Source organism: Zeus faber (genome assembly GCF_960531495.2).
Source record: "Zeus faber genome assembly, chromosome: 12".
NCBI lineage: Eukaryota > Metazoa > Chordata > Actinopteri > Zeiformes > Zeidae > Zeus > Zeus faber.
The window spans coordinates 7,294,083-7,304,227 of record NC_137196.1 but is presented as its reverse complement, the minus strand read 5'-3'; the positions used below and the strand labels follow the sequence as shown (position 1 = coordinate 7,304,227).

Genomic DNA, 10,145 nt, shown 5'->3' with positions numbered 1-10,145 from the left:
CTGTGACTTTGACTTTGTAATTTGTGGGGCAATTTTAACTTTATTTTTTTTTTGAGGATTTCAGTAACGTGTGTTCAAATCAACCCGGTATCAGGATTTTTTTTTTTAAGCTGATCGTCACAGAAATAATCTATTGAACTGTGTCCCGGAGCCTGGTTGTCCGACTTTTTCGTGCTATAAATAACGAAATTTAAACCGATCCATTTGAATGGGGAGATCTCGTTCTACATAAAACAAATATTTAAGGCCATTTAAAGTGGCGCCTCTATTGACACTGCCACCCCTCTAAAGGTGCATGTCCAGAGCTGTCCAAAACAGTTGACATTATTTTGGTAGCTATTTTGATTACTCAGATACAGGGCTTCAAAGGTGACCTCTAGTCAGGGTTCAAAGGTCAGTATCTCAGTTTAGGTTCCACTGAATCCCTCAAACGTACACAACCTACAATCTGGTTTTGTCTTTTTTTCTATGACAAAGTAAAAAAAAGAATCATATTATTCCATTTCGATTATGAATGGGCTTAGAATCCACACCCCACAGTGGTTGCAGGGTTGGATTTTTTTTAATTTTGTTAGGCAATTGCCGGGGGCTCGCGCACTAGCAGGCCTCGTCAATTTGTGTGGTGTTTTATTTTCCATGAAATATGTTATTTCCTTTGTCACTCACTCCAGCGATCAGCGATGTGTGTTGCTCACTACTGATGAGTAGATTAAGGAAAAAACTCAGATTACAGAAGAATGTACATGGACACATCATGGACATAGAGGACAGCTAGTGGACATAGACCCAGTCAGCACAGTGGAGAAGAGAATACCCTTGGTGTGGCACAGTGGTGCAGTGCTTGCACTGCTGCCTCACAGCAAGGAGGTCCTGGGTTCACTTCCCGCCTGTTAGCACTGTGCTCAGGCAGCCTATCTCCCAACTAGGGGCCTCTCTATGCAGTGTGCTCACAGGGCATGTTCTGAGCGTTGCCTATATGGGCAATCATCCATGTGGTTGTGAGGATAAAATGGACAAAAACATATAAACTTTTAGAAAATAAAGATGTTGGGAGCCCTCAGATTTAATTTTTTATGTTTTAAAAAAAAGAACCCCACCCCAAATCCCAAAGGAGTTTTAGTTGAAAAAGACATCAGGGGCTTAGGCAAACTGTCGATGAGGGGTTGGTAGGGGGGCTACTCATAAAGCCCCCAATGCCCACCCCTAACAACGCCACTGCTGCACACCTCGCCCTGATAAGATGAACTGATGCAAATAACACAACACAACCCACTCAACTGGGAACCCCCCGCCCCCGCCCCATCCAACACACAGCATTACAATCATAAAATAGACCAAAAAAATTATCAATAGTGGAAAATTGATTAGTATGTGTCATCAATGTTAAAAATGGATAACAAACAAGGTAAAAAAAAAAAGGTTCAAAAAAACAAAGTTAATTGTTTTTTAAATTTTAGTTAGTTTACTTGTTATTTTGTGATTTACTTTCATAAAAATTCACCCAATGGCAGAAATAAAGGTCCCTGAAACTAAATGTCTTCTTGGGGAGAAACTGCGGACTTCCCGACTGTTTTGTCAATGGAGTTGAGTTGGATTGAGGTGTGGTGGCAGCATCATAAAGGCAGGTGGGGTGTTTGGGCAGTGAGGGAGGAAAGTTTGAGTTAGAATAGTTTGCAAGAATGCAAGAATAAACAACTAGAGGCTGTAAAGGTGGACTAGTGAGTAGATGACTTTCCATCAAAAAACAAACAAAGCACCACAAAGCACAAGCAATAAATAATAATTGGCCCCCATCCTGTTGAAAAGGTGGAGATGTATACAGATGTCTACAGTGACATGACTCCCGTTTTTCTCATGGAGAAGCAAACCAGTTTTTAGGAGGTTAGGAGGTTGAAGACTGCAAACCAGCACAAGGACCAGCCCAGAATCAGGCATAGGTTTGTGTTGGTGGGAAGGGGGCTCACGGCGTTACATTTCCCCAGACGTAATTCTCAACATCCAGCCAAAAAGAGGAAGTGTAAATGGCCATGGCCTTCTCAAACTGACATTTCAGTCTGCCACAATCAGTCATCAGGGTTTTGCGAGGCTGTAATTAAATTGGGAACAAAGCCTACGATGAACAACTTTATGAGACTGGCAGCTGGTAACAAATCCGCATGAGCCATAAAAATGCTTTCCATTATTACTGTTGGGGACCCGACTCTGCATTCCAGAGTCGGAATGACGTCGGTGCTTCTGTAAACACAGTAGTTCCCTATCCCCGCAAAATGCCACAGAGACAGGTGTGACTTAGTCAATGTTTGTCAATTTCCTTGTGTCAGCAAGGTCCATGACATTTCAAAATAACAAGGAAGGGAAAATAAAGACAAAGCGGACTCAAAGTAAAAAACGCGAAACACCAATTTTCTTATATTTTATTGCAATTTATTCTTTAGAGTTCAACTAAAACTGAATAGTATAAAAAACAGTGACATGAGAATACTGGACACACAGAGACAAACATACTTCCGTCCAAGAACTGAAAAGCAACAAAAAAAACGAATACAAGTTAAACAACATATTTGCTCAATTGACGTCAAATTGCTGTCATTTGCGTTAAGACCTGCCAAGCTGTGGTTTCTTGATAACGTATCGGACTCCGTTTCCCCATCCCGGTGGCTAGAGGACAAAGAATACCGCAATACAAGCACACAATAAAACCTACAGCTAATGATACCTGTTATAGTGACACTGGAAAACTAAAAAGTAACAACCAAACCAAAAACGAAAAAAGGGGGACGAGCTGACTAGACAAGAACAAAAGTACTGTGGTAGGATGAAACAATAGCGTACGTGAGTGTGACGTGGGTGCAACTGTATGTGTACGCAACACATATGTTAATTCATTTGGAATCCGCGATCTTGCCATTACAACCGGAGCCCAAGTTCCGCCCGGAGGCCGTGTTGGCGCAACTGTCCATCTGTCTGTGGTCCGCCGGCGCTGTCCCGACTAGGACTCGTCTTCCCCGTTAACGCTGTCGCCGTCGTCATCTCCGTCCACGTGCTCGCCCTCCTCCTCTTCCTCCTCCTCCTCTTCATCGTCATCCTCCCTCTCGTGACTCTTCACCTGAATGTTTTTTAGCGTATGTTTATATACTATATTTTTTTCTTTATTATTATTCATTCTGGAATTATCAAAAAAATTCAAGGACTTTCAAGAGCTATTTCCTCAGCCTCCCAATTCTCAAGGATTTCACTTAAATCAAATATAATCAAATATAATCAGTGATCTTTATTAAAGTATATTCTTAGTCTTATCGTCTATTATTTATATTAGCATCTCTATACATCCATTATTAGTTTTATTGTCATCTATTATAAGTGCCCATTTCCAACTATGCTGGATTAAATGTACATTTCCCTGGCATCATCGATGTCAAAAGCAATTCTGCAACATTTTTATTAAGTTAAGATTTTCCCTCACCTCCTCTTCTTCCTCCTCCAGCAGGTCGCCCTCGTCTTCCTCGTCCTCAGAGTCATTCATCTCCTGGCTCTCTCGCTCCCTCTTGATGCCCTCATCCTTCTTGGAGCTCGAGTGCTGAGGGGACGTCACCTCCCCCGGCTCTGCCTTGACACTCTTGGTCTCTGTTCCGACAACGCACAGAGCACAAAGCACAAAGCACTCCCCTGGATTCATCGACTTTTTCGAAGGATAACTCACATGATCATAGATGTGATGTGTTTATAGCATCAAAAACATACAGTATTTGTATTCATTAACAGGATGAGTTTCTCTCTGCTACAGACAGGGGGTGCTAGATTTCAATGTTTCCCTCTTACCCGACTTCTTGCTGTGGTCTTTCTCCATGCGCTCCAGGCTCTCCAGGAGGTAGTCCACCTTGCTTTTAATCTGGATCAGCTCCCGCTTGACGGTCTGCAGCTCGTCTACCTTCACTGGAAGCGGTAGACAAAGCACAAAACAAAGTCTCAACTCAAATCTGAACACAAGTAGTAGATGAACTTGGAGTGCAAGATTACTTGGAGTGAACTTATTTCTATTTTTTGGACTTTTATTTGGGCTGCCAAATGCATTTGGACAAAACATAACACATGGCCTGATGAACCTTTTGTGTTTGGTGTGTGTGTGTGTCACTGACTTGTTCTGGATGAGGACGTCCTCTGGCTGCTCTTGGAGGAAGAGAAGCTGCTCTTGGTGCGGCGGCTGCCCCCTCCTCCGCTGCTGATGCTGACCCGGGGACGCTTCGACGGGACCACGGCCCGCGACAGTGGCGGGGGAGGAGGGGGTACTCGGGAGGGGTAGGAGTACACTCTGGGGGTGGAAGCCACCAAACTACCATTAAAAGATAAGGGAATGACGGCTAAAAGTCTCATACTGAGGTGCACCAACACTAGAATGGAATGTCCCACTCACCTGTCATAGTAATCCCTCTGAAAGTCGTAGTCGAGGTCAAACGAGGAACTGCTGTATACAAGAAACAGTAAAAAAATATATATATAAATACACATTTCAGCAATGTTTAGATTACAGTTTGACTTTGTGTTATACGTCATCTAGACACGATTAGGTTCAGCACAAGATTACTGGTATGGGAACCACCAACCTGTACATGTCTCCGGCCGAACGCTTTGTGGTTTTTGACCGGTGCGGCTTGGGTTCTCCAGCCAGGTTTATGTCTAAGGCAAAGAAATGGCTGTCACTTTTAGGCAGGAAAACTATATAATGACCCCCCCCCCACTGCAATAAAAATTGCATTTGACCTATGTAACCTTAACGGCTATGAATGGAAACTTGATTGAAGGTTGCGGGACTGGCATAACCACATAACATAGAAAGTAGGGCTGAGCAATACAGGGTCTCTTTACAAAAAGGGTACGTTAGTACTTTTTAAACTCAAAACAGCTTACCGAGCACCTGCCCGACAATCATCCGTCCATCCTCCCCGGCGACAGCGGAGCGGGCGTTCCTCTCGTTGGCGTACTGGACGAAGGCAAAGCCCTTGTGGACGGAGCAGCCCACGATCTTGCCGTACTTGGCGAAGATGGCCTCCACATCGGCCTTGGTAACCAGCAGGGTGTTGAGGTTGCCGATGAAGACCCGCGAGTTGAGGGAGCGCGGGTCCGTCTTGTTGGTGACGTTGCTTGCCATCAGGCTGGAGGTGGTGGGTGAGCGGCTAACACAAGGACACGGTGGGGAGGGGGGAGGGGGGGGTAGAGAGAGACCCAGCTTTAGCGATGGAGCAAGCCCCCCCACCCCCAACACCAAGGCAACTGCCATCTATCCTCACTAGCTTTGGATATTTTCGGGTGATAAATATGATTTTCATGCCAACGCAACCTTCATTGGCTACCAGATATTCCCTGTGCCTGGACGTAGCAACGTCTTACAGTTATCTTTAACACAATAATTCCTGCATTTACCACAAGATAATGTCACAGCAGTAAGTGCAATGAAGGTTATTCAAAATGAATAAATCAATTTGAAATCATGTTTTAGACTGATGACGTTTGACCCAGATATAGTCATTATAACCGGTGATAACCACTGTCGGAAAATCTATACAATACTCGAAGGTTGAATTAAGGTGAAAATGATATTCATCCATCGACAGCTGTGTGGGTAATGAGCCTTTCCAGCGGTCGACAGTGGGATACTACAGTGATAGCAGGCAAAGTTACAACCCTAGAATTAGCTCATGACCATCAAATAAATACCATCACTAGCCCTTTCCTGGTTTCTATAAGACTGTTTGGCTGCATAGACAAGACAGTGTACCACCTGCAATTAAAAATGTATCACTGCTGGAAAAACAAGATAATGAAACTTGCTGGGTCAATGTTTTGTTCTGAAACTGAACCTCCCCTTCCCTGCCTATGATCAGCATTAACATCTCTTTAGTTATTGATCTTGCTGCTGCTAAATTCACACAATGCAAGAGTGAATAGTGTCAATGGGGGAAACAAAATCCTGGGTTATTTGTAAAGCAACACTTATTTAACATAGGGGGGCACTAGCCTTAACCAACACTGAAGAGTTTAGGGTCTTTCACTGTGCAAAGCAAAGGGTTACACTGTAAAAGAATGTGCAGGTTAATCCAATGGCACTGTGAATAACTGTAATAGTCAGGATGAACAGTTATTCCGCAGACATCAATTTCAGAACAATTCCTCTTCAGAGGTGTCCCGCAGACCTTAGTCCACATTGTAATACAAAAACAGTCCTGTGTGTGTGCATAGTTTGAATTCAAGTGTTGCGAATTTGTCAGCGACCTCTATGTCTTATTGAAGTGTCTATGGTGATGTGCAATTTCAACTTGCTGCGAGCAGCACAAGTCAGGGACAAATGTTTAAACGTTGGGTTTGACTATTCAGTGTCGCTGTATGGTTAAATATACAGAACGGAGCAAATACTGCTGAAATAAGAGGTCCTACCCCACCATATTGCTTAACACGCTCACAAACTGGCTTATTTTGTTTTGATATTTTTTGCCCCGTAACTGCTCATGGGCGCAGTCAGTGGGAGCCTGATGGTTGAGTGGAGAGGCATTCAGAAAAAGGGGGAGAGGCATTCAGGGTGGGACACATCACTCACTCCATAGCGTCTGTGTGCAGGTCTGTGGTGGCTGCTCTGAAACTGTGGGCCAGTTTGTGCTGGGCGGGTGTCTTGTGGGGTTGGCTCTCCGCAAATATACAGCAGCGCCCTCTCAGACAACTTGAAACTTCACCTGTCCTTCACCCCCAGCGATTTATACTGAGATAACAGAAGACACACCTCCGGTCAAGATTTACAGGGTTATCCTCCGCCAAGTCTTACCTGCTTGGAGTAGGCACAGTACATGACGCAGGGAGGTGGGGAAAGACAGCAATCACCTTTATTATTCTTCTTTTTAGGACACAGACAAGGTTTTTATTGCAGTACGAAGTCTTAAAAAAGCACTTATTGGGACTCAATGCTTTTTTTTTCCCCCCCCTTTTAAATCTCAGATACGCCAATTGATCAAATGAGTAGTTTAAGCATGTGTTATACTACTGTTTCAATTACTCAAGTGTCACAGTGCAACGCAGTCTTTTACCCATGATCAGTGCAGTGATCACATACATTTTCATTCCGAGGGTTCTAGCATTGTTTTCTTTAGCCCATTGAATGCATGCATTGGAAGAATATCTTTATTTGTGTTATTTCAGAATCGATTTATGGGGCTTGGTGAAATGGCAGCTTGGTGCATCGATGAGTTTCAGATTTGTCTGAAGTCTATTACAATGGGGGGGGTTATGTTATTTGGTAAACAGTTAACAAAGAGAAAGCATGTGCTTCCCATTGGTATGGCATCGACTAAAAATAACTTACAACACACACAGAAGGAAAGTGGGGCATTTCTAAGCTTGTATGGTTGGCGGGGTATTAAGTGCTTACCCTGTGAAAATGGTGTAGATCTAAACATTTGTCTTGCACTAGATTTAAGCAGTTCACATCATCACAATGTCATCATTCTTTATCTATGCTTTGAGTGAGCCAAATCGTGAAGTTGGCATGGCTAATTAAATGTCTGTGTTGTAAACAGAGGTTAAGGGCTGGTCTTGTTCATACTGTTACGGGATATTTATTCTCAATGTCAGAACCCACCCAGTAAATCTGCAACCAGTTCACCCATCACAGAGTAGAGAATCAGCATGGGGAAATAAAGCTTGTATTATTCGCTTTAAGAGTTCAAATGAAGAGTTCATACAATACTTGATGGTCTAGAATAATATCATAGAAACAATTATTTAAACCATGTGTTTTCCTGGACTATTTAACTAACTACAGTTTCACCTCTGCAAAGTGGTTCAATTATTCCAATATACATAGAAGGTATTGAGGATAGCGGAACACAAAAGGCCATGCAGCCATTGCAGCATGTCTACATGTCATCATGATAGCCAAGATAAAACGCATCATACTTGTTCAGATGTATAAAGCTTTAATTCATGTAATTTAGGGAATACCTGGCAATATTTTATGTGGCTAATAGTACAGATCTCCGCCAATCGCTTAAAAATGAAAACTCATTCAAATGTCTTCTCAAAAAGAGGCAAAGCCGGGGAAGTAAAAATAAAAATCAGCCAGTTCAAAAATAAAAATCAGCGCTCTCAAAAATATAACCCATCGGTGGTTACACAAGCCTCTGCTGACACAATAGCGCCAGGCTTAACACCGCCCCTGCGACAGGCCCCAGGCAGCCTGCTCTTGTGGTGGTGCCAGACTGGCGAACGATTCGTTCGTAGCGAACAAATTAAAATGACTCGGGAGTCACTCCGGCAAAGGAGGGAGAGCGAGCGAATCTTATTCACAAACCGAAAATAACTACATGCAGGTCCAAGGCGTTTAGCATGACTCATAGAATTTCACAGAATGTAATAATTTTGACAAAGGTAAATTGCTGGGATACATTTACGTAATACATTATACATTACGTAATAACATGTTACGTTGACACAATAAGACCAACAGGACTTCTGGGGTCCACGGTAAAGCATTCTGATGCCTAATAACTGTGACAATTTAATGAGTCTTGAGAGGATTCCATTCGCGACTCAGAATCTTCGGGCTCTCGTTCATCGTTCACCTTAAGTCCTCCCTCGCTCACCGTGCAGCACGTCAACTGACTCAAATGGACGTGGAGTCGGAAAATCGAGTCTTTTTTTTTTTGTTCTGTTTTACTATGTGACTCGTCAAAAGCCGCGTCTCCAAAAAAAGAGTCGAACCTTCCATCACTACATGCGACGGGCCAACGAACCCTGCTCTAGCCAGCCTCCATTTTACAGACATAACATCGACTCCATTGGCAAAAAAACAAAAAACACACCCAAAATCCAAATAAAGCCGTTTTCCCTTGACACTGCACTGAATATAATATTTGTTTTTATTTCCAATCCACGCAGACAAGCTTCTCAAAATTACGTTGTTAATCAACGATGGTTGGCGGTGTGGCTTCAAAACGCACCGAGAAAAAAAAAAAAAAAAAAAAACACCCCCATTTGGTTCCAAAATAAAAAGGTCTTCTCGAAAGCCGCTACGAAATATAACCTGAAACGCTTTGCAAAAGTCCAAAATGTAACGTTACACTAACGTTCCGATTTTCTGTAGGGCGAGCGAAGCTAGCAAGCGCGCTAGCTCGCTCGCCAGCACCATCCCACACGCAAGACAAAAAAAAAAAAAAAAAACATCGCTGCAAAAACAAAAACAAAATCCAAAAAAAAAACAAAGTAAAGGAAAAATGAAAAATGTCTGGATTCAAAATACTCACCAAAAGTAACGTTAAAATGCTTGCTTTCGGTAAAATCTGAACTTGTCGGTATTGCAACTCGAGCGGTGCGACCCCTACACTGGCCTGGGCGCTAGCTTGTCTTCTAGCCACGGTCCTGGCGGAAGTGGCAACGGGTAAATGGCGCAGTAATCGCGTGGTGTTTGATCGGGCTATGCGGGGCGATCCGGACGGGCGGTGCCTTCCCCCCTCGACCGATGCGGCGCATCGACATGCGACGGCGTCGAAGTTCGCTACCGTCAAAACGAGCCGACCCCCCCCTAATAAACTCGCTAGCTCCGAAGCGGAGGGTCGATTCGTCCCCGGAGGACGTCGACGTTACTGCAGCTCACGTCAAAACAATGGGCAATGACGTGAAAGAAACGAGGATGAAAATAGAAACGAATATATACAATAAACATATAGATTAGAACAGCAGCAGCACAGCAATATTTCACACTCCCACAAAAATAGGATATTATGATGTAATTCATGTATTTTCCCGTCTTTTGCCAACATAATGGGCCAGAAGAGCCAAGGCTATCAAATAATATAATGTATTCATATTCATATTATTATTATTATTATTATTATTATTATTATTATTATTATTATTATTATTATTATTATTGTTGTTATTATTATTATTATTATTGTTGTTGTTATTATTATTATTATTATTACTATTATTGATAATACTACTAATACATAAACTACTACTAATAATAATATGATCATAACAATAATAATAATGATAATAATAATAATTATTATTATTATTACTATTATTGATAATACTACTAATACATAAACTACTACTAATAATAATATGATCATATCAATAATAATAATAATAATAATAAT

The 10,145-nt window shown here is 42.3% G+C and overlaps 1 protein-coding gene across 5 annotated transcripts; it reads right to left on the bottom strand.

Moving 5' to 3' along the window:
* Positions 1 to 2,398: 2,398 nt before the first annotated feature.
* LOC307237578 (heterogeneous nuclear ribonucleoprotein C-like) lies at positions 2,399 to 9,379 on the bottom strand. 5 transcript variants are annotated; one of them, XM_080010322.1, is made up of 9 exons: positions 9,285 to 9,379; positions 6,590 to 6,748; positions 4,906 to 5,171; positions 4,602 to 4,674; positions 4,412 to 4,462; positions 4,137 to 4,330; positions 3,820 to 3,933; positions 3,464 to 3,624; positions 2,399 to 3,106 (listed from the first exon to the last, which is right to left on the bottom strand). In XM_080010322.1, the coding sequence occupies exons 2-9, from the start codon at positions 6,592 to 6,594 to the stop codon at positions 2,990 to 2,992; spliced, it is 981 nt and encodes a 326-aa protein (XP_079866448.1). In that variant the 5' UTR covers positions 6,595 to 6,748; positions 9,285 to 9,379; the 3' UTR covers positions 2,399 to 2,989. The 5 variants fall into 5 exon arrangements, with proteins under 5 accessions (XP_079866448.1, XP_079866450.1, XP_079866449.1 ...); XM_080010324.1 differs by having other exon boundaries at positions 4,137 to 4,309; XM_080010323.1 differs by having other exon boundaries at positions 4,412 to 4,459.
* Between the last annotated feature and the right edge of the window lie 766 nt (positions 9,380 to 10,145).

Coding starts and splice junctions, on each gene's coding strand:
- LOC307237578 (XM_080010322.1), bottom strand. Junction 4,675..4,905: donor GATTGTCGGGCAGGTGCTCG/GTAAGCTGTTTT, acceptor TCTTTGCCTTAG/ACATAAACCTGGCTGGAGAA. Junction 4,463..4,601: donor TCGGCCGGAGACATGTACAG/GTTGGTGGTTCC, acceptor TCTTGTATACAG/CAGTTCCTCGTTTGACCTCG.